Below are 24,911 nucleotides of genomic sequence, written 5' to 3'. Positions count from 1 at the left end.
TCTCCCAGGGAATTCTTCATTCATGAAATGAAATATAGCAACGCCGGAAGGCTCATGCGGCGTTTTGCCTTAGCATGGCAGCATTCCGGACTGTAGCCATTGATAATTCAATTCGTCACTAATGTGCGCCGTGCTGCTGAACTAAATAAATTCCGAATGGGTACTTACTTGGAGAGCGTCTAGACCAACGCCGTTCAATGAGAAAAAGATCGTAAATTCCCGCCAGACGATAAATGTTGGCATGATGTAATTAAAGCTCAAATGTACCCTTTAATAAAACGTAATCACGTCATCTTCCAAGAGCCATATCGACACATAGGCACTGGATCCCCTATACTCTCTTCGTCGGGCATGAGTTAAGTCCAAGTTTAAGGAACAGCGAATCCAAATGCATCTGCGGAATCGGACTTCGGTGGTAAAAATTCAAAACTGAAATATTTTTTTACTATGCTAAGGTAGAACGCCGTATGAACATCGAGAGTTGCCGAGTTGCCTAATATCCTTCAATAAGATGTTTATTTTTGACGCAAGTTATGAACGCTTTTCCTTGACATTTTCAGGAACTTTAGGTGAAATTGCGAACAAAATTATCTTAAAAATTGGAAGAAATTTTCATGAGATAGTGAAAAGTCAGTTTCAAGACCTTCAGGAGGTAAATTAAGTTTTGAAAGGTTCTAGGGACTTTAACGAAGTTCGACATTTTTCATTCGTCACTGCGATAATTGTGTTACAATTCGTCGTTTCTCCCACGAAAGAACGTAACCACACACAGTGTTGCCAAATCTCTCCTCGCAAATTTAAATTTGAACTGAAGATTCTTGAGCATTTCCACCTGAAAATTTCCCTAAATATTCATATGATCTCATGCAAAAATCAGGAAAATTTTGGACAGAAATTGCATAAGAATATTCTTGTAAAAAGTCGAATTGTTTGAGCCAATTTTGCAACCTTGGAGTGGAGTTACGCTCCTTTGTCTGAAAAACGACGAAGTGTTTTAAAACTGACTCCAACGCGCAAAAATGCAATGATCTAAAATGAAGGGATTAGTCCTGAGAAGCAACTACGACTTATTTAGCTTTCTGACGAATTAGATGGCGTTGCGCATATTTTAAGAGACATTTCGTGACAAAAGGGCAGATAGGCCGAGAGCTTTCCCTGGATCGTGATCTAGATAAATTCACTGAACCGACTTGGACAAAATGTCAACGTTTGTCCTTTCTCAACACTATTCTTTGAGATTTCATCCTAGAGAAACTGCGCAAAAAGCTCTTTCAACATACGGAAAAACAGGAATAACTGTAAAATACGTAAAGTTCCTGATATATTTTTACATACATCAGTCGGGTAGCTTGTTTTGCTATATATCGATTAATCTGCCATTTAAACCTATGGAAAAGGATCAATGAGCAGGGTGTTCGCAACGAACGCCGTAATAATCGATTCTTTACCATAGCTTCAAATGGAGAAATATCGATAATTGATCATTCACGCCTCGCCTCTAGTAAACATTACATGCGCGTGGTTAATGAGGCCATTAGAATGAGTAAAGTTCTTTACTATAAGTTCTCTGACCCTCTAGATTTTCCCTCTTTGTGACAATTCATTCTACCGTTCTGTTCCACTAACAATAAGCTAATTTCCATGATATTGGCGGCTATAAACATGTGAAAGTACCTAATGAGTCCGCGTTCTGCTCAGATTTTGGAAATATGACCCAGGTTATTAAATATGAATCGCTAAATACAAAAAGGACACATTTCCAGAAAACCAAATTGTTCAGGAGACACAAAAAACTGTTTATTTCGTGGTAGATATTTTCTGGAAAGTCGTTATGTTTAAAAAAAACCGGCGCGGAGCGAAGCGGATAGCCGGTTTTTTTAAACATAACGACTTTCCAAAAAATATCTACCACGAAATAAACAGTTTTTTGTGTCTCCTGAACAATTTTGGTTTTCTGGACATGTGCCCTTTTTGTATTTGGTGATTCATATAAGGTTACAATAAAAAAGACGAGAAAAACGAGTAGCCAAGGCTAAAAAACGATAGGACACAAACCTCGAGACGTTTCGGGGTGAATTCAACCCCCTCTTTGACCAGGAAACAAAAACATATGATGTGCTTTATGTTTCGCTGATTTTACCCTCAGTAACCCGTCTGTCTTGTGTTTTTTAGTTAAATTATTCGAGCTACGTTCAGAGACTACGTTCGTGTATTTTTTTGCTAAGGTTACATATCGACGGTGAAACTACCAAACCACGTATCTCGGTTTGCGGCGTTGCAGATTTCCTGTCATACATCATTTTTTAAATGAAAAACTACTCAACAAAACTTCCATATTTTTTCTTCTCCTTGCGAAGAAAACTCTGCGAAAACTTCAAGGTATAAAATAGATTTGTTTTCCGTCGAAAAAATAAAATGGGAGCAGAGATTTTGAAACACCGCAAACGAGATACGTGGTCTAGTAGTTTCACCGTCGATATGTACATTACATAATAAAGTGATGAATTCTTCGATTCAAATAATGTGATTGTTTTTTGTTTCAGTTCGTTTTGAAAATGTACCGGGCCAAATTTCATAAATTTCCCAGATGAGCCCGCGTGAGATGATGGCGAATCGGCCTAAGAGTTAGGCTGCATAGCGGCCAGGGAGTGTACCCCCTAGTTTACGCTATGACCAGTCTCAACTCATGTTTGTCTTGACATTAATGCGTTTTTTTATACGAAAAAATATTTACAAAACCTTCCTCTAAGAAAAAGTGGTACTGAAACATTAAAATTTGAGTTTTTTAAGCCTTACTCCTACACTATTGTGCCGTGCGGGGTTTAAATTACACTGGGATTCGACAACTTGGAGGACTTGAAACTTGTTTTAAAAAAGCAGGAAGAAGAATTGAAATATGACAATTTGTAACGACAAGAAGAGAACAAAAATTGATGCGGTTCATATCATCTGAGATTGTTCATAACCTTCGGTGCTTTTATTAAAAGTTTATACACCGCAAGTACCTACAGTTATTCTTATAAATAGACCGAGTTCATCAGAACAGGACCAACCCACGTTAAATTGAAACTAATAAAAAGAGGATTAAAGTTTTATTCCTGCACCAGGCTCAATGTAGACAATAAATTGTAACCCCTCATTTCACGAACTAATTTTTTTTTTCGACATCCAGATTTTGACAAGAGAAGATAAACGACTGGTACAACTCAAAAACATTCTAAACTAATTTTTTTCGAAGATGTTGGTTGGTTCCTTTCTGATTAACTCAGTCCAATTTCCACTCTGCTTAACGCAGTTCGCAAACGACCGATCGGTTGGTGGTTTGTGACCATACTGCACTCCTGAGAAATATAACAAACAAAAATTTAACAGGAAAATGTAATTTTTTTAAGGGGGCTCGTCCCCATTCTCCATTCTCCGGTTTTGAGCATTACGTATTTTATGTAATAAATGTGCGTTTAGCGATAAACTCGGCCCAAAATATATCCCTTTATCCCTTCGCGAAGTATACTGACGAACTTTTGAAAGTACGACGGACCCTGGAGAAAAGGCAGAAACCTCACCGAGAACTAGGTCCGTTGGCAATATCGCAATGTAAGGATGACAATGTAAGGACGTAACGCGGTCGGGCGGGGGGAGGGGGGAGGGGGGAGGGGGGAGGGGGGAGGGGGGAGGGGGGAGGGGGGAGGGGGGAGGGGGGAGGGGGGAGGGGGGAGGGGGGAGGGGGGAGGGGGGAGGGGGGAGGGGGGAGGGGGGGGGGGAGGGAGCGGGCAAGAAAGTCGCGGCTCGCGGGTTGGCGCGCCCAGCTCTGAAGGTCGGAATCCAGAGCTGGATTCAAGGACCGGCAAAGCCACGGGGCAAGCTCAAAGCTCCGAGCTTGGGAGCCGAGCTTGCGTCCGCCCCCCCCCCCCGAATGCCGGGAGAAGCGGCCGAGCCAATGTCCTGCTCAACAGACAATGTTGTGGTAGGACAAGATCCTCGGAGGGGACAGGTCCGCGGGAGGTCACGGAAGGAGGACCACGAGAAGACCGCGCCGAGGAGGAGGCCAGGACGAAAAGAGGGTATTGCGCTGTGCAGCGCCGCGCCGCGCCGCCGTGGTGCCCGGTGAGAGTGCACCTGGGAGGAGGGGGCGAGGGGGGCGGGGGGAGACAAGGCTACTCAAGGTCACTGACCACGCGCCAGACACCCAGAGGCAGACAGGAAATATGCACGCACACGAATAAAATAAACGGGCAACCCGAGCTATCTTTGATTCAAAGTTCCGCATGGCGGCCGCGCGGCGCCCACCGCGGTCCACGATTCCGCGGAATACTTGCGACTCGGCCCGATCCGCGCTCCGGCGTCCCGGTGCAAATGAACTTTCAACTTGCGCGGAGCTTCGGCTCCGGAGGGCGGTCCGCGGCCGGCAACACGTTCTGCACGGACAGCATCGGCGAGCCGCGCGGCCGCGCTCCGCTCCAAGCTCGGGCCCGGCCGGGGCCAGGGTTGTCGCGTCCTCCCTGAAAATCTCCGCAGACTCCCGGAAATTTCCTTTTAGCTGGAGCTAGAGCCATTTTAGTTACATAGACTAGGATGCCCATAACTACATGGATGAAGATGAAGAGGAACGTTGGTGGCACACGGAGAAAAAAACTTCGTGCGCGGGACCCGAAGTTTAGGTCATATGGATCTCTGAAGTTTTCGGATCACACATCTGAAACTTCAGTTCTTACATCTGAAGTACTTCAGATGTGAGAACCGAAGTTTTTCGGATGTGAGAACCAAAGTACTTCAGATGTAGGAACTGAAGTTTCAGATGCGTGATTCAAACCTCAGCAGCTGGACCTAAAGTGTTCAGATGCTCAATCCGAAAACTTCAGAGATCCATATGACCTGAACTTCGCGTCCCAAGCACGAAGTTTTTTCTCCGTGCAGGAGCGAACAGGCAGGCGCAAGCGGGAACACCGAGAAAAGCCCCAGTCGGCCGGCCGATGTTTAAGAGGATTTTGGGGAAGGTATGGAGTCGATCGAAAAATGAAAACGTGAATCGATCGACATCAATTCGAATTGATCGACAAGTCAAAACGTGACAAAATTCGATCGATTCACGGGCTCGATGGACAAAATTCGATGGATTCACGGAGTCAGTTGAACGGCTGACGGAGTTGTCGATCGACCCACAAGGTTATATTCGATCGATTTTCTGGTGTGACGATCGATTGGCGGGATCATCGAACAAGCCACCGATCTTTAGATCGATTCAAGGACTTGTCGATCGATTCTTGGAAGTGCCAATCGATTCACGGTTGTCGATCGAATCACGTTTTAACTTTCCAATCGATTTACGTCGATCGAATCCATGCCTTCCGATTTTGGGCAGATTTCCCCACTTCACACGGCAAAAAACAACTAAAATGAGCTGATTCGAGTTTTGATGGGCTGGTACCTCCGGTCTTTTTTTTGGCTGGCAGTCCGCCCCTGGATAGTGGTTACTAGCATCCTCATCGCACATCATCGATACTCCATGTCGGCAACAGAAAAGTACTTTCTACTTCCGGGATGAATGTCAAGTACCTCATTGTTGCGAACTGATGGGTCACAAATTCACCAACGGTAAACTTCTTTGTTTATACATGTAGTTGGAAAGACAGATCAACGATCTCAGCACATCGCGATATCAAAACTGAAGCACTTTTGACACTCATCCTACGCCCAAATGCAACTATTTGTGCCTAGGAGGTATTGTAATATAAATGAAGGGTTGAAAGCCCTCAGCTATCTGGGATCCTTACAGTTAAGCGCGCTGTTGGCGCCACGGGTGAAGTAGTGAAAGCATGGACAGTCAAAACGCCTTCAATGCCGTGCATATGCAACACGGACATCCATGAAGCTCGAATTGTTGCATCCAGGAGTTAAAACAGAGTTTATTTAGTGGTTGTCGCATTCGCCACTAACTAAGGGCTCTTTGCTCGTTCCATATACGCCGTAACTTGATTTCAACGTTGCCTATTATGCAGTGAAGTGAACTATTACTGATTATTATCGTGACATTATACATTTTCCGAATGATTCAGGGCCGGAACAAGGGGGTGGCCACATGGGCCGCGGCCCATGGCGGTAAATTTTGCAATCTTTTTGAATGTAGGTATCAAAAAAAGAGAGAAAAAATCGGATTCAGATAATAAATTACAAACGAGAAAAGGCGATAAAATCTCTCATATCCTGAGCGTACAAGTATAGTAATTTCTAATTTTGTCGTCTTCCGGTGGTACAAGAGACAGCACCTTTAATTAGTCGAGTTAAGAGAGAAACCAAACATGCAATTTGACCCGTAACGGAACGGCGCGGCAGTCGGCATGAAACGCATAGCGCCTACAAGACTGCATGAATACTTCACGCATTGCGTCAAACACACTGCGGTCAGCAGCAGTCGGCGCGAAACGCATAGCGCCTACAAGACTGCATGAATACATCACACATTGCGCCAACACAGTGCGGTCGGCGCAGCGGCGGAAGTTAAAATTATTAACCACGTTTATGTTTGTTCTTTCATAATTTTCATTCTTTTTTATAAATGGAAGGCCTTGTCCAAACAGGGATGGGTTTACGGAACTGAACTTTTGTTAGGTGTTGACAGGGCTTTTACAAAAAATGTGCCCAACACGAGTAAACGTGTCTTATACACCCCTCCTCCACCGGCACGTTCACTTGAAGGGTTTTTATAGATCGTATTCAACAGATCACACAGGCGAGATTATATTGATGACGATTGGTTCAATATGTAACCACAGCCTCAAAAGTCAATTTAAAAATCTGAGGTAACAGGTCTTATGTGATCGAATTTTTACTCTCTCGAGTACCAAATAGCGATGAAAAGTAAAACTGTTAGGAATTTTATCATTTTCAGCTTTTCCAAATTAAATCCTAAGATTTTTGTTTGAGGTTGTGTTCGATTGTTTTGAGCCAAACGATACATTGAACCACTATGTCGAATACAATCTATTCATGTTTCAAATTGAATGAGAAGGGGACGGAAAAATACAGGCGGCCCATGGACGGCAAGTAGGTAAATCCGGCCCTGGAATGATTCATAAATTAATTTAAGCATATACCAACAACGTTGCTTCGTTGCCGTCTTAAGATGTGAGTACGTCACTACCTTCTCTGATCTAAGAGCGACGAATGCGGCAATCGACAAAATCATGTCATGATCACTTCAGGAAAAATTGTGTGCACATCTCAATTTTTTTTTTCTTTCCGCTGAAGAGTTCGAAAAAATTCCGTAACAAGCAACAAAGAAAAAATTACTGCAGTGCCTATCCATGGACGAAACCTTTCCTATTTTTTTTTTTTTTAGAAAAAATGAGAAATTTCAAAGATTCAAATCTGATCGAATTTCCTCGCAAATCTTCAAATGCATCGCTACACTTGAAAAAATTTCCAGAGAATCGGCCTGATAGATATTCAGATCTCACTGACACAAGAAATCGCTTCTTTTTTCAAACATACAGATTGAGCCAATGAAGAAATGAAGAACGCGTGAACCTATTCTGCCAAGCTAAGGAGGAACGCCGTATAAACATTTGAGAGTTGCCAAATTTCCTCCGCTAAAATGTTTATTTTTGGGGACAGTTATGATGAATATTTTTCCTTGAAATTTTCAGGAACTTTAGGTGAAATTGAGAACAAAATTACCTAAATAATTGGACGGAAAATATTCACGAGTTTACCAGGAAATTCGTGTTTTATCAAAAGAAATTTGGCAACGCCTGAAGGCTCATACGGCGTTTTTCCTTAGCACGGCAGTGTTGGCAGAAATCGTCAACTTCAGATTCGCCTACAATTTCGTCGCATAGGCAACAAACATAGCAAGAAGCGCAAGTCGTCATCTTCTCGAAAAACGCACATACATCTCACTTGTTGAACATCTTCTTATGCATCTCGCTACTTGAACTTCGACAGAAGTTCAATTTTGTGAAGTTGAAAAATACGTTCAATTTTATCGCATAGGCAACAATCCTACCGAAAAGTGCGTATAGTAATAACTTCGAAAAACGGACATGTGCCTCGCTCCGTAAAGTCTGGTAAGGAACAAGAGCCTTGATAAGATCTGGTTGCAAGAAACGCCCTTCGGATCCTACATTCGAAAACTTCAATTACTTGAACCAAAAATCCTTGATGTTCCATAGAAATCGAAGTTCATAGAGAAAAAAGGAGGTGTTTGCATCTCGGGCATCTTGGACTTTTTTGATGACATAGGTCAGCACGAACGAATTTCATCATCAATTTTTTCGGAAATTGTGTAGTTTATGGAAAAAAAGTCAACCTACATAAAGTGTTTGAAATTATATCATACACTGGGAAAAAACACATCGGATCTAGAGTCTAGACTCTTAAAACATCGACAAGAAAAAATACTCTTGATTCAATCAGATTTAAGCTTAAATCAAGAACCAAGCCTCTTAGTTTGAGCGCATTTCATTTTGATTTAAGCAAGTCTGATTGAATCAAGAGTATTTTTTCTTGTCAATGTTTTCAAGAGTCTGGACTCTAGATCCAATGTGTTTTTTTCCAGTATAAGTTGATTTACGCAAAAAAATCGAACGTTATGCTCCGTTTTTCAAAAATCGAATTCCGAATTTTGCTGGCCAGGTTGTACTGACCTACGTCACAGGGTAAACAATCCTCAAGTTGCAAACACCTCCCTTTTAAGCGCTCAGCCGATAGGGAGCGCTTTTTGATTTCGACTTGCCTCTAGAATACTAGTATACTAGTGCTAATTCGTTTAGATGGCGCAACAGCTCATCGATGTGTAGGTTTTGGGGGGGGGGGGGGGTCCAGTTTTAAAATAAATAAAGCTGTGATAACCGTGTTTTATGCTTTTAACGTAATGCGCGGGTAGTTTCGATCTTTTGTCTATAAGAAAATTCCTTAGCGGTAGAGTAATTCTTATCGAAATTGATCGTTGAAAATAAATGAAGCCTAAAAAAAACGCGCCTGATGAGCTCAACGGTGACTATCATTTTCGGGAAACGAAAAAACGCGTTTACGGTTTCCTTGGTAACCTTTGTTTGCTATCAGCTGATGTTTTATTTCCATTTCCCAGCCAAGTCGACGGAGTTTATACTTCCTTTCTTCACTATATACATTGACTAACACCTGAGCGCTTTTCTAATACGACAGTATTAGAACTTTCCCGCTTGTTTTTTCTCTGTGATCGAAGTTTGTCTTCCGTGCAGACCCACGAAGTCCGTGCCTCGGACGAGCCGAAGCACCGATTCGACAACGTCGGGAGGCGGGATGCTGGAATGAGGCTGCGGAATCCATCACCAGAAATCACGATAATTCAAGTTCAATACACGTATTTCATTATTATTCGTAATAATGCACGGTCCAGCAAACCCGGGCGATGGATGCTCAGCTGGATGCTGGGACCCGGGACCAGACCGCTCACCCTCGCCCCCCCCCCTTCCTGGGGCCTCGGAGCTTGGTGCAGGCAACTTTGCACTTGGGTTTGGATGTCTTTGCAGTGCGGGGCCTCGGTAAATCGCTGCGCGACCAGGAACGCTGCAACAGGTTACCATGCGCGGCAAGGTTGTTGTACTTACGTGAACTGAGGCTTTTTGCACGGAGAAAAAAACTTCGTGCGTGGGACCCGAAGTTTAGGTCGTATGGATCTCTGAAGTTTTCGGATTGAGCATCTGAACACTTAAGGCCTAGCTACCGAAGTTCAGGTCTGACATCTGCAACTTCAGTTTTTACATCTGAAGTACTTCAGATGTGAGAACCGAAGTTTCAGATGTGTGATCCGAACCTCGACAGCTAGACCTTAAGAGTTCAGATGCTCAATCTGAAAACTTCAGAGATCCATATGACCTAAACTTCGGGTCCCACGCACGAGGTTTTTTTCTCCGTGTGACGAACCGTTCGAACGAACGTCATTCGATGAGAGAGAGCACAGACGCTGCAGGATTTTTAGTTAATAGACTTGGTCTTAGGCAGAATCGAGCCAAAAATTGCATTTCTTCCGAGCGATTATAAGTGAAAACGATTGAAAGTTTAGGTTCCGACGATGGGTCAGTTGCGATGGTCACAAAATCGTGTTTTGATGCGTGATTCTTGTGGATCAGCCAAATATAATGAAATCTATCCAAATAGAAAATCTTTAGGTTCAATGTTAACCGAGATGTTAGGCTTTGAAAAATTCGGTTCATGACGTCATCCACTGCGGTAGTGACACCCTTGCTTTTTTCCACCTTGCTTTCATCCGAGTTTCTCGTAGAGTGACTAGTGAAAATGTGTGTCTCAGTGACTTATGAAAGCCAGGTGGAGGAAACCATGGGTGCCTCCAGGACTTTATGTCCACCTACCTTTCGTCCATTAAATAAATTTCCACCGTTATTTATGTCCATTAAACGTTAAGTCCGGTCTTTATTAAGTCCACATGATTTAATGTCCAACCATGAATATGTCCAAAATTGTCCAAATTGTGGACATGTTATGTCCACATTTTTTTCTTCTCATTTAAATGACAGGAACCACCTCAAAAATAAATGCATAATACTACTAGTTAGTTAGTTAGTATATTTTAGGACGTTCAACGTCACAGGCTATTAACGTCTTTACAGAGAATTTTGAAAAGGGGAGTGTATACGAAAATTTAGATTTTAGAGGTTAAAAGTTCCTTCATTCTTAAAAACATATCATTCATGAATCAAGTCATGAAAGACAACAGACTCTAAGAGCAGATAAAAACATATGTTCATGTGTACACTGTGCGGATATGATAAGATGAAAACCAAACCGGGAGCCTAGGAAACGCTCCAATGCCAAATTAAACATTTTTCAGTAACAGATGCAGTAAAAATTGAAAATCCTCTTTAACTAGTTATTTCGTGCGCCTTCAATCTCGTAGGATACTGTGCATCGCCTCTGACGCGAAATAGTTGCTTAAATCGTTGCGGCGTGTTAGCAGCGCAGAACGCGCACTGGCTCCTACAAACCTAACGGGATACTTCACGCGTTGCGCAATGCGTGAAGTATCCCGTTAGGTTTGTAGGAGCCAGTGCGCGTTCTGCGCTGCTAACACGCCGCTCCGCTCTGTGTTAGGCTCTAATATTTAAACTCGCGGAGTCAGCGTTTTTCAACTCATGATTTTGAAATGTTTGCACTCTCTGCATTGATTATTCCCTTTTAAACTGATGAAAAAGAAATATGTACTACTTGAAAATATAATGTGTTTTTAGTAAGTATAATAGTCGTTCCGTGTCAAATTGGAATTCAAGGATAGAAATGAAACCAAGTATTTACCAAAGAAAATTTGAAAAGATGAATCAAAAGAAGACATTAACATTTCATTTAAAATATGAGTTACGATAACAACACCTCATTCTCTCTTAATTTTCTCATTTCGATATTGTCAATATAATTTTACACGCGGACTATATGACGCTCGAATTTGATTTTAGTGGACTTTACATTTGTGGACTTAACTTAGTGGACGTTTAAGTAATGGACTTAACAATAGTGTGGGCTTTAGAACTGTGGGCGTAAAAATTGTGGACGAAAAGTCTGTGGACGTAAAAAAAGTGGACATGAAGTCCGTGTACCCCATGGGTGTCACTACCGCGGTGGAGGACGTCATAAACTGAATTTTTTTAATCACGATATGTAGGTTAATGTTGAACGTAGAAATTCGCTGTTTCGACAGATCTTATTATTTGCAGCTGATCTACAAGAATCAAGCATCGAATTACGATTCTGTAACGAGCGCAACTGACCCACTGACAACGCAAACATCTCCTCGCCGACGCCCTGTCGCCATTCCTCCATGGGACGTCCCTTTCACCTTCTTCGAAGGGCACCAAATTCAAAATTTGTTTCGGCAACCTCTTCTCTTACATTCTTCATACGAGAAAAGTTTCGTAAGAAACAAATAAAATGAACTCCTAACTTGCTGTGAATTTCTACTGGTTTTTATTCACAAAATTCCAATGCAGGATGTTGACTAGTTTTCTCCTAGAGAGAATAAAAATCGAGAGGAAATTAGGAGCCGGCTAACGTACATAGGTTGATTCTGGTAAATGAGTGAGGAATGAATGATAGAAAGGATGTACTCACTTTTGCACTTTCCTTGATATGCTTTGGAGATGGCTTTGCCCTTGCGACAAGAGGCCTCCTGGAGATGGCACTCGCTCTCGTAGGTGACGCCATCGACCCCGCAGATGGGCTCGTTGGCCGGTGGACAGGACTTGGTGCAGTTGACGCAGTGCGGCGTCAGATTTTGATCCAACAGGCAGAACGTGTTGTCTGGACACGGGACCTTATCACATGAACCTGGCAAAATGCAAAATGGGCAGTTTAGATCCTGATTTATGGCTGACGGCTCATTGCTGTTTATAGACAAATGCGGAGACAAAATTTAGGACCTTTATAGACATGCCATCACTGAAAAAAAATCCGGTCATATGTACCGAAATTCGGTCCCGACTAATTGGGTTCGTCAAACTGAATTTTCGGTTTGTCCAACGGAACTTTCGGTTCGCGTAGCCAAACTTGTGCGGTAAAATGAAATGACGAACAAAGTTTGGTCATATATGCCAAACGCTCGGTTACACGAACCGAAAGTTCAGTTTGACAAACCGAATATTTGGGATGATACGGAATACCGAACGTTCGGTTCACATGACCGATTTTTTTTTTCAGTGCCGTTCCGGGCTCAGAGGCCAAAAGTTCCGGTTGCTAGAGCAGGCATCGATAACTCGACTTTGAATGTTTGGAAGCCGAAGTCCTTTTTGACAGATCCTGTCTCATTCATTTACTTTTATTTGATTTTATTTTATCTATTAAGTTTCAATTTTTTTTGCTGATCTGTAAGTAGTTCTGGGCCGGTTGTAAGGACCTGTGAGAAATTTGAGACTCACTTTGACAGAAGCCGGGATAGACGACCTGGAGAGTTCTGTTGCGTGTGCGACAGGCCCTCTTCTCGAGGCGGCAGACGGTCCTGTAGGAGCGGCCGTCGGAGCCGCAGACAGGGCCTTTGATCTGGGCGTTGATCTTCCGGCACTCGGGCGCGCATACGCACTTCACCGAGCCGTTGTACCGTCGCACGCACTTACGGCCCTCCCCGCAGTTCACGTCCGAGCAGGAGTCTAAATCCAAAAACACACAAAAAACGCCTTTTAGAAACATCCTTAAAATCCACTACATTCTCCAATTTCTGCCTCCGAGTAGAAACAACACACACTGGAAACAAAATCGCTTGGATCTAGAGTCCATGACTCTTGAAAACAATGACAAGAAAAAATGCTCTTGATTCAATCGGATTTTTGCTTAATTAGGAACTAAAATGTCTGGTTTATCCGTAAGAAACATTTATGTACATAGGGAAACCAATGGTACATGCACTGGAAAAAAAGGCGCTTGGATTTAAAGTCCAGACTCTTGAAAACAATGACAAGAAAAAATAATCTTGATTCAATCGGATTTTTGCTTGGATTGAGAACCAAGCCTCTTCATTTAAGCGGATTTCCTTTTGATTCAAGCAAAAATCCGATTGAATGAAGAGTACTTTTTCTTGTCATTGTTTTAAAGAGTCTGGACTCTAGATCCAAGCGCCTTTTTTTCCGGTGCATGTACCAGGTTTCCCTATTTACATAAATGTTTTTACGAATAAACCAGAAATTTTAGTTCCTAATTGCTAAATGAAGTCAAATTGAAGCTAATAAATGATTTAGTCAGAAATGGTCGACAATGGAGCCCTCGCGTGTGTTAGGAATTTGCGATTTAAGTACTATTGCCTACTTAAAAAAACTCGATGGTGCCACTGGTTTTCTCTGAAATCGACTCCAAAGCTCAAAAAAAGCTCTCAAAGTTGAAAAGTATACCCTTCGCTACCCTGAGAGTCCATCTCTATGTCAAGACAAACTCTCTATGCAAAGATAGGGAGCAAATACATTTACAGGGTTGCCCCTTTGTTCGGGAACTCCAAAACTGAATACACGGCAACTCTGTTGATGTCTTTGCTCCCTATCTTTGCATGAAAAGTTTGACTTGATATAGAGGTGATCTTTCAGGGTAGCGTGGGATATTCCCTCCATCACGACCTCAACTTTGACAACTTCTTTTTAAGCTTTTGGAGTTGATTTCAGAGAATACCGATGGTACCGTCGTGCTTCTCGCGAAATTTTAAGTAAAAAAAGGGGAGGCTGTAAACTGCCACCCATTTCCTGGAAACATGGACAACTGCCCCCCGTATAAATTTGAAAACTGCCACCCGACTTGACAACTGCCCCCCGTGTAAATTTGACAACTGCCACCGGTAGTGACAACTGCCACCCGTTGAAATTTGACCAAGGAGCGCGATTGAGCGGGGTCGCACAGTTTACCAAACTTTCCTTCACACTTAGACATGCTGAGGACTGTCTACTGAAAATCAACACATGATAAGAAATTGAGCAGTGTCTGTGATGATTTTTAATAGGCGTGTTTAAAAGTTATTTTTTAATACAATTTTTTTAAAATTTTTTAATAAGGTGAAAAGAGGTCAATGGGCTCTTAGTTGAAAGTAGTGAAAAATTGTAAAAAGTATTTTTACAGTAATTTACAGTATTTTTATAGTAAAAAATAGATAAAAGTAGTAAAATTTTAGTAAAATTTACACTAATTTTTTTTCCGTCCGGCACAAGTCCATTTTGTCACACCTCCCGCTAATTTTTTTTGAAAAACAAACTTAAAATCGCCCCGAAAAATCACGTCATTTCCCCTTTGGCTCCCGCCTTGAACCATAGAATCATCGTGACACACATCGCACATCTTGTTATGATGCTTGCACGAAACGCTGCACTGACTGTGAGTCCTAACCCACAAACTGATTTTGCACAGACATTATCTTATTATTTCTACTTCTCCTGGCTTGAGATTCACAATCAGTCTTCCCATAATACCGCTTCGACCCTCTGTGCGCCGAAATTCATGTGGGTGGCAGTTGTCAAATTTACGCGGGTGGCAGTTTTCACTACCGGTGGCAGTTTTCAAATTTATACGGGTGGCAGTTTTCATACAAATTTCTTGAAAACTGCCACCCGGGTGGCAGTTTGCCGTCGCCCAAAAAAAGTACTCAGATCGCAAATCCCTCGCACATGCAAGAGTTTGATTCGAAACTGCAATTTCTGGCTCAGATTAAAAACAACGTATGTACCATTAGTTTCCATATGCACATACGTGTTTTTACGGCTGAGTCAGGTATTTAAGTTTTTGATTGGAAAATGAAGCTCACAAATGATCCAGTCAGAAATGGTCGACAATTCTGGAGAAGTGCTCAAATGGACCGAGTTGATCTGCAGAAAGGAACCAACCCAGATTAAGTTGAATTTGAGAAAAAAGGGTTGGAGGTTTTATTCAATTTTTTCAGGAAAATTTAGTTTTGTGTAAAAGTATTGCAATTTCTGGTTGAAGAAGGAGAACGGGCGATGGCTCACAATCCACGCATTCTACTCAAAAATATGAACAATTTAGAGGAACCTCAGAGATGTAAAAAAAAATTTCTGAAAAAGGAAGTGAAATCAAGATGTTAACGAAGGATTACCTTTGCATGGAGTGCAAGGATGATTGGAATCCATGTGAATGTGCAGGAACAAAGTTGAATTGGAGTAACTTTTGGAACTCCAGTATGACATAGTCCCCGGTCTCGCACTACAGCACGTCTCCTTTGATACGTTCGTGTATATTATATCTACTCCTAAGCACGTTTTACCATTTGCTGAGGCTTCCCAACACAATCCGGCTGAAACAAGCAAAAATACAATCCATTGAAGCATATTAATCGTATGTCAAGAAGGAAGGAAATATCACAGTCGAACAAGGGGAAAAATCAAGGGAAAAAATCAATTTTGTAATCAGATCGACCTTTGGATTTGAGGAGACCATTGATATAGCATCATAAAAATTAAAATTTTAACGAATATCGCGTAAAATTAAAAACTTCAGGAATAGAACATTGCAATGAATCCTAATGATTTGCCGCTGCAAAAAATGAAGACTACGGCCGAAATAATCCTCCGATTCTGACAAACATCAGGTATCTTGACAAACACTAGCCTACCTTTAGTTTTTGAGGGCAGCACGATGTTTTCTTTTGCATTTTTAATTTTAATTTTTCCTAGAGACAAATCATTGTGATACCTCGCTGGAGTCTATTCTCGAGATTACATTGTTGAATTTTACTCGAAGTCCGCTGAAATTTTCTTTTTCATGATGGTTTCTTGAGGATCGTTTTAAACGTTCCTAAATCACGATGCAAAACGTGTGGGATCGCCTAAGGAAAGGAGCTATTTCAGGAAAGATTATGAATACCCTAAGAGCCCTGACTCCTAGTAACGTTTTATCAATTCAAACAGCTATTTGTATATTACAGGTACACAGGTATTACATGTCCTTATCAGTTTTAAATGAAACACTAAAAATAATAAACAAGAATTAAGGACCCGCCTTTCATGTAAATCATGTAAATAGAGTCAAACCGCTCGTGAGTTGAGACTGGTTGGGAGGTAAAACTGGTTTATTTTTGCTAGAATTATCAGCTTCATTGAATTACGAAGTGCACAGCGAAGAAAAAATGAAGATTTGGGACACGAGAGTGGAAAGTTATCTAAAAGTCGGTATCCTGCCAAATGGAAAATTTGCACACAAATATTTTATTGCTTCATCCGAAAGTGGTTAAAACAGTTGATTATGCAGTATTTTTTATAATTTTTTTTTTCTGATATGGGAAGTAGTACCTACGAAAATAGATTCAAAAGTGAGAAAATGTACCGCCTAGTGACATAATCTGGCGGCATTTTCCATTGCAGCACATGAATTTCAGAGGGTTAGGTCATTTTGTCATATTTGCTCCAATAATTGTTCAATTTATGAGCCATGGGTATCCATGTGTTCATTTTAATCAGAAGCTTCCACTTTAATACGAAACTAATCAAATTTTAGAAACCTGTAAATTATCTCCATTCTGACTTGAGGGCTCCTGTCCCTGTGGGCTGACACCCTAATGCAAAGAATCTATGGGATAAACGTTTATGAGACAATGGTACACGTGGATCATACAATGGAGCATTTGCATGCAATTTTTTATTGCTTAATCTAAGAGTAGTGATTTTACAGAATTTTTTAAAAAAATTCGGATTGGGAAAACAGTATAAAAACGTATTTAAAAGTGAGAAAATTAACCGCCTAATAACGTCATCTTGCACGGATAATAGTGCAATTTATAAACGAAGACTATCCTCGCGTTCAATTCACGCAGTAGTTTCCACTCAGATACAAAATTCGGACACCTGCAAACTCTCCATTCTGCATAGATATCCTCAAAATGCACGAGATTTGAATTAACTGCATCGAGTATCCCCTCCGCTGCCCCCGCATGCACGGGCAAAGACCTTGAAGGTGCGCACTTTGCAAAGCTACTAAGGTCTAACAACAGACTTCAAACGCAGGCAAGTCATAACCCATTAAAGTCGGGAAACTACTGCGTTCAACCCTTCTTTATTTACAGCACTTGCACAACTTCATGCTTTCATTTACCCGCGCAATTGTGCCCAAGCTCCGCGCCATTATTCTTTGAAACACGTAAGTCGTGCTTCAGTGAACAAGTTACAGACTCGAGTCCCCCTCCCCCTCCCGCCGTCTCTCTCTGGACCCTAATTTATGTCACAAAATGTGCCACACCGTTGCCTTCTCGTTTTCCATCATTACTCGGAATACTCGCGAGATTAACAAATACGTGAAAAACTGATTGAGCAGGCGGATCCACGGGGGGTGAAGGAAACGTAAGCCACCCCCCCCCCCTTCACCGTTCGTTCGAAAAAAGGAGGAAGAAAAAGGAACAGAGAGAAAAAGAAGATCCGGAGAAAAGAAGAAGGAAAGACGCTTAGATTTGGTAATTATTAATGTCGAAATTGACTTAAACTGCATATCAGGTGCTTTGAAATGTTGACAGTTTCTGGGGGAGCCACCTGGACCCCCCATTCGAAATGTCTGGATCTGCCTATGTGATTGAGTAAAGGCCGTAAGAATTTTTAGGATTTTACTAGTCCTCGGGTGGCGCCTTTTCTAAAGTAAACAGCCTATGGTTTATACTTTGCAATTATGGATGATTCAAGGGGGCTTTTGAAATTGCATCATAAAGAATCTCGGGTTAAATTCAATAACGTAATTTGGGAATGATCAGTTTAAGGGATCCAGATAATTTTCCTCTGTAAGGAATACAGGATACGAAAGGAGATTATTACAAGTTTTACACATATTACGGTTGGTCCGTAGTCAGTGCCTGCTAGCTCTAAGTTTGTCAATATCATGAATTTTTTTCATTTTTTATGTTTTGCAATGCATGACCATTGTGATTCCTGACAAAAATCTGATTCCAAAGTTTGGCTGCCGAATACTACTCAAGACTCATTGAATTGCGAGGCTTGGAAGACAGGTATAAGTGCAGTTTTTGCTAATTCGAGAAATACGTGTTTGAAGTTTCGAAATTTCATGGATCCTTGTGGCGAAAAGAAATTTTAAACTGACTGTTTAATGCTTAAAAATTTGAATTTTGGAGCGAATTGTCCACAGAATATGCATTAAGACGTTGCATACGTAAGTTTTATTTGAATAAATTAATATTTCAATTTTTTTCAAAAACTGCACTTATGCGCCTTTTCCTCCAAGCCCCTCAAAGTTAAAGTGTCATGTTGAAAGTCTTATTCCTTCTCCCTTGATTATGATATAAACCATATGGAGTCTCTCTAGACATAAAGTCTGTCTAAGGAATGACTGTGATTATGATCTTTGGTGGATGGTAACTTAATAACTTAGTGTAATACGATCAAAATTAATACGGTGTTTGTTTCCGTATACAATCTGATAATTAAAATACAGCATTGGTACTTTTGAGGGATACACCTCACTTTAACGATCTCAATTTTAGCACTATCACAATGCGTCAATCAGAAACTTAGCGAATGAGCGGATCAAAGGAATCTGTAGTTACATCATCAAGAGTGAGACTTGGTATCAAGGATATTTAATTTATCTTAAAGGCAACCATGCTGCGTCATACACTTCAAAGAGCATTCAAACATTGTGATTTGATTACGAGTTCGGGGAGAGTAAAACTTTTCCCGAATGCGTCCTCCTTTGAGTCTTTCGGTTGCCCTGTGCATGAAAAAGATGTAATTTCCTGATTGCAATCAACTTAAAGACAAATTACTAATTTCTCGCATTCAAAGCCTTACGGAGAATGGCCATGTTTTCGAAATTTCGGAGGATGATAACTGCAAGAAAACTGGAGGTCAGCTCTTTCACAAAAAAGAGTCTTTAAAAAAGGAAAATTACAAAAACAAGAATAAACTAGATAAGTCACAAAAGGAGGCGTTCTTTTTCACCTGTTAGATCTTGACTTGAGTGAACAACACGACGCGCCGCGATGTTAAACCCCTAGATGCAACTATTCGAGCTCAATGACTGTGCGTGTTGCATGACCATAGATTTGAAGGCGCTATGCTTTTGATGCTCCCACAGTGATGCGTATTAGCCTATGCCCAGAGCTACCTTCAAACTTGATCCATTGCCCTTGATAGCGAGAACCTTTTTATTTAACGTCATTTATGCATTAAAATAATAGGTGAGTGTTGAATTTCAAATGGAACATCCGTAATTATTAACCGCGTTAAGCATAAAATTAGATAAGATCCGTGAAAAAAATTGTCTTCAAAAGCGATAATTTATTCAATAATATCGTCGGAAGAAAGCGGATTTAGGGACATTAAAACGCAGATTTAATCTTAACAGCTCTCAGTTTGATGGAAAATTGAATTTTTAGGGTTTCAAATCTTTCCATGACGACTTTCCTGGAGAAAAAAAGCGCAATTAGATTAACGAAACTGCCGAGTATGCACTTATGGTGGCAATGGTGCTTCTTGATTTGCAAAAATCAATATTTCGAGAAAATAACAATTTAAGGTTCATTTCTCATTTAATTTTCCTTTGCTTTGTCTTTTAACTGAATATTTTGCCGATGTCTAAACACCAGCAAAAGAGCTTATGGCAACTTAATTGATCGATACAAATTGTGTGTTTTACATCAGAGGCTCTTGCGTCGTAAAAATTTGGCAATTGTGCTCTAATGCGAGTACACGCCATTGTCACATCCTTCTAAAAGCACGAAAAGAAACGCGGAATACGATATAACAGGGGATGTTTTTTGCGTAGTTTGGCACACAAGCAAACGGACCATTTATACGTACGAATGCCCCCATTCATAAATGGGCAAATCTATTATTCTCACGGACCGTAAAGAAATGTTACCGACACATAAACAAACAGATAAATGAATGAGATACGGGCAGAGCAGAAACTATAACAAGCCGCCTCGGCCACAGAGGATGTAAATTTCAGCAAGGTCGAATTCGCGGTTTGTTAAGATCGGGGTGATGAAGCGGCGTCCGACGTGGGGGGATTATGAGGGGGTGAGAGGGGGAGGGGGTGGGGGCATTATGAGTATGACTACGCTTCACGTTTTGCTGTGCGTTCCGCTCCCCCCATTCTTTCAAGTTCAAGGTCCCGCGGAACGTGAGATGAGAATTTAATTGAGTGACAGTAATTGCAAGCGTTTTAGATCAAATGTGCAGTTAGCAGTTTGTGTCCTTGCAAAAGTGAGAGGAGGATTGTGACATTTACAAAAGGAATAAGAGTTACGTTTTTAAAGAAGTTCTATGAAAAGTGTAATACATTAATTATGATTTTTTCCTTTTTTCTTTTATTTCTAAAATTAAAATCATTTTTTTTAAATAATTCGATTTGCCTATAGGTACAAGAACAAATAATTTGCTTGCTGTATTTATCGAAGTTTCAAGGTGGAAGTAATTTTCCCCCCCCCCTTTTTGGGTGTATTTGTCATTTATTGAAACCCATGTTGAAAGCGACGAAACGTTTAGGATCGTGATTAGTGAAACCAACAAAATTCCGCATCTTTCGGCAAATTATTTTCACTCATTCTAAAAAAAAATAAAAATAAAAATAAAAACCATAAAGTTTTAAGGGAACATTTTTTTGGTATCATTCCATGGCGAACTTAAACCAAATCTGAGACTTTTAAAAGCTGTAAAGGAGATATGTATTTCGACGGGTCGGCAATCACACAACTCGGTTTGCGACGTCGCAGACTTCCTTTTCATTTATTCATAAAGGAAAACTACTCAACGGCAATTCTTTAAAACTGCCGTGATTTTTCTTCTCTGTGCTAGGAAAATTCTACAAAAGTTTCAAGGAATGATGTCGATTTGTTCTCCTTTAAGAAAATGACAAAGAGGCGGAGATTTTCAGACACCGCAATCGATACATGTGATCGCGGACTTACGCCGTCGATTTTCTGCATTTAGCCATCAAAATACTGTTTTTGGGTGAAATCTCCGGAGGGAAACGTTGAATTAAAACCAAAATTGAGCACTATATTTGCTCAAAACTTGTGTTGATTTAATGCCGACCAAAGTTCGTGCGAATTTAACCAAAAGAGTTTTTTGGGTGAAAAAAAGGTTAGCTTAGGACACTTTCGAGGCAGCGCTGTCTCTTCCTCGCTAGACGGGAGACTCGCGATTAGAAGTACAATAAAAGGTTTTAATGACGCCATAAAGACTGAAAACTGAGCGAGACGGGGCACTGCATTGACCAATCGTGATTACCAGTGGCGTGCTTTGCGATAAATCGATTGATCTGTCATTCAAACCTATGGAAAAGGATCGAAAAACAGGGTGTACCTTAAAAATCGATTCTTTACCGTAGCTTCAAATGGGAAAATACCGATAATCGATCGTTCAAGCCTCGCCACTCGTGATTACTAATCATACTGTGCCCGTCTGGAGGAGTGTCTGGAGGCCTGTCTGGAGTGATCATAGGTATTACGTGCGGGGCGCTGCGCCGGAGTTCCCCGAAAATTTGGGAGTCTCCTTCGGATACTTTTCATCCCGACGAGAGTCTCCCTACGTTGCACGATACCAAAGAAATTCTACGAAATTTCTCTTCTCGACCTCTTATAACGGCTGCGTTGCCGATGGACGACTGGAAAAATTCCTGGCACTGGAGCACGGAAGTTGAAGTAAAATGAAATCATCCTAACTTCTTTGCCTCTAGCATAGATTTGTGTTCAACAATCGGTAAAAACAAACTCATTGCGGTAGACGCAGACGCATGAGTCATATAGACAGTATACACTGAAAAAAAATCTCGGTGTATTTACTAAGAAAAGGATAAAATTACCAAGAATTCAGGGTTCTATTTGATCCCGGTTTTTTCTTGGTAAAATTACCGTTATGGAACTGGTAATTTTACCGAGAAATCTCGGTAAAATTATTGAACTTTCTCGGTAATTTTACTGGACCTTGGTAAAAACGCCAATATTTTTTATTGACTGTGGTAGAATTACCGAGGTAAAATGACAAAGTTACCGGGAATTGATTAACAAGTGGTATTCTTACCTGAAAAAGACAGTAAAAATACTGGTTTTTAGGTAAGCTTACCAGTCTGTCTTGGTAAAATTACCAATAATTGGTAAAAAAAGTGAGATGGTAAAGGTACCAACGGACCGTGGTAAAAACGCCGAGAATTTTTTTTCAGTGTAGCACTGGAACACGGAAGTTGAAGTAAAATGGAATCATCCTAACTTCTTTGCCTCCAGCATAGATTCGTGTTCAACAATCAGTAAAAACAAACTGATTGCGGTAGACGCAGACGCATGAGTCATATAGACAGTAAGTTGGAATTTTTTAGCCAACGAGCGTTAAAAATCAGCATAAAGCTGTGTTGCAACTATAGTGTTGCACCAAACAGCGTATTTCTTTGAGAGAAAATGAATCTCATATGAGCTTTTTCCCTCTGTATTGAGATGTTCAGCTTTACACTGATTAATAACGAACGTTGGCTAAAAAATTTCAACTTACTATAAACAGTGAGCATACAAAATTTACAGAAATAAGGTTAAAAATCATCATATTTTAAGCTCTTCAGCCCCCTAGATGTTCATCTTTTGGGTACCAGGACTACTCACTGCTGACTACTCGCCCACAGCCTTTTTCCTAAGGGACTATTCACTTACACGTTTTCACCAAAGCATTTTTTCCCACGGATATTCACCCGCCACCCTTTTACCCTACTTTTTTTTTTTTTTTTTTTTTTTTTTTTAGCTAAAAGCGTTTTCGTCCAGTTGCAAAAGTTAGAATCGAGCACCAATCTCGCGGTTACGCCTGAATAACTGACAACTAGAGTTACAATTCAAGTTCGCCTTCAATTCGATGGATATGCAATTTGAGCGGCTCAGGAGTTGAAATAGTTGTACCACGCTCCTTATTTTGGCGTGATGTCCAGAGGCGAGTGATTTTCGTCATCAACTTCGCGTTTTTAATGAGCAAAACGTCTCGTAACTTTTACTCGATTCCCGCATCGAAAAATATTTTGATAATGACATTGAGAAAAGTTGCAAAAGTTAGAATTGAGCATCGCTCTCGCGGTCACGTCCAAGTAACAGAAAATTGGAGTTAGAAATAAAGTTCGTCTTCAACAGAAGAAGTTCAAGTTGGTACACTGCTGTGCGAAGGAAGAACGCCGTATGAACATTGGAGAGTTGCCAAATTTCCCTTGATAGAACATGTATTTTTGACAAAATTCATGCATATTTTTCCTTGGAATTTTCAGACATTTTAGATTAAATTGCGTACAAAATTGTCTGAAAATTTTGAAGACTAATATTTAAAAATTTCCCAGTAACTTCGGTTTTCACCGGCGGAAACTTAGCAACGTCTGAAGGCTCAAACGGCGTTCTTCCTTAGCACGGCAGTACAGTATCTAGACCTCCCCCATTTTAAAATTTCCTCCAACCTGACCTATACTTATCAGAATTTCAAAAACTTGATCCTATTATACGCTAAAGAGTATGCAAAGCAAAAATTGGGTGCTCAGTGGAAATGTCCAGTAGGAAATGTCCAATTACAGGAGTATCCCGAGTGTCCGAGGTAGTACATTTTTAGCTTTTAACAATTATCGTGGACCGAAACAATATCTGGTATCCTTTTTTTGGACAAATTATTTTGGAAATGTTTTCCGTAGGACATGAAAGAAATTGGACAGTTTGTTTATTGGACATTGTAGTTCATGGACATTTTGTGTTGGAAAAACAATGTTTGGGCATTTCATCGTGGACATTTTTTATAATTGGACATTTTGTATTGGACAATTCCACCTGTCACCAAAAATTGGCAATAATCCGAAAATCCAAAAAATTCAATTTTCTCTCTTCCCTACCTCCTTAAATACGTTCGATCAGGTGAGGCACAATCTCTTTGGTCCTCACGGCCAAAAGGCATGCTTTCTCGTCGCTTCTGTTGGAAGAGTCAAGGTTTCCTAGAAACCTCATGACCTTGAATCGAAAATGCCCGGAGGGAGTCCGGGGTGTCCAGTCAAATTCTCCCGGCAGACGTGTACGTATTATCGTCTCCGTGGCCACGCTCGGAGAAGTTTGATTAATCATTGAAAATTTACTCGGGGAATTTTTTGCTTGTCTGGAGTTGCAGTGGAGGAATGTGATAATGCCGTTTGCAGTTGGACGCTGCAGTGGCCCACTGGACCGGCCGGCCGCGCACCCCGCCCTCCCTTCGCTCGCACCGCTTCCACCAAGCACCGTTTTCCACCGTTGCCATTCCGATGATTCTTGCACCCAACTCCCATCTCCAATGCAAAGGACCCGGTATAAATTAGAGTACCTAAATAGCGAGAGTATGGACAGATCGCTTCCTGGAGAGCTTAGGGCCCAAAAGTGCAGCCACCCTTCTAACCAACTTCTAACACACAAAACACTGCCAGTCTGCAGATTCCAATTATAACCAAGATGGCCAAGAATGTGCAGA

General features: G+C 41.0%; 1 protein-coding gene across 2 annotated transcripts in view; it reads right to left on the bottom strand.

Annotated features, from left to right (window-relative positions):
• Window positions 1-24,911, bottom strand: part of Fs (Follistatin) — a 116,130-nt gene that overhangs the window by 16,643 nt on the left and 74,576 nt on the right. For both annotated transcript variants that reach the window (XM_019052850.2, XM_019052851.2), the window contains exons 2-4: window positions 15,566-15,763; window positions 12,903-13,130; window positions 12,100-12,315 (exon numbers count right to left, since the gene is read on the bottom strand). In XM_019052850.2, the coding sequence (XP_018908395.2) occupies window positions 12,100-12,315; window positions 12,903-13,130; window positions 15,566-15,763 (642 nt within the window). The remainder of the gene's footprint in view (window positions 1-12,099; window positions 12,316-12,902; window positions 13,131-15,565; window positions 15,764-24,911) is intronic.

Source organism: Bemisia tabaci, chromosome 8, assembly GCF_918797505.1.
Source record: "Bemisia tabaci chromosome 8, PGI_BMITA_v3".
Lineage (NCBI taxonomy): Eukaryota > Metazoa > Arthropoda > Insecta > Hemiptera > Aleyrodidae > Bemisia > Bemisia tabaci.
This window is presented reverse-complemented; position numbering and strand designations above follow the sequence as displayed.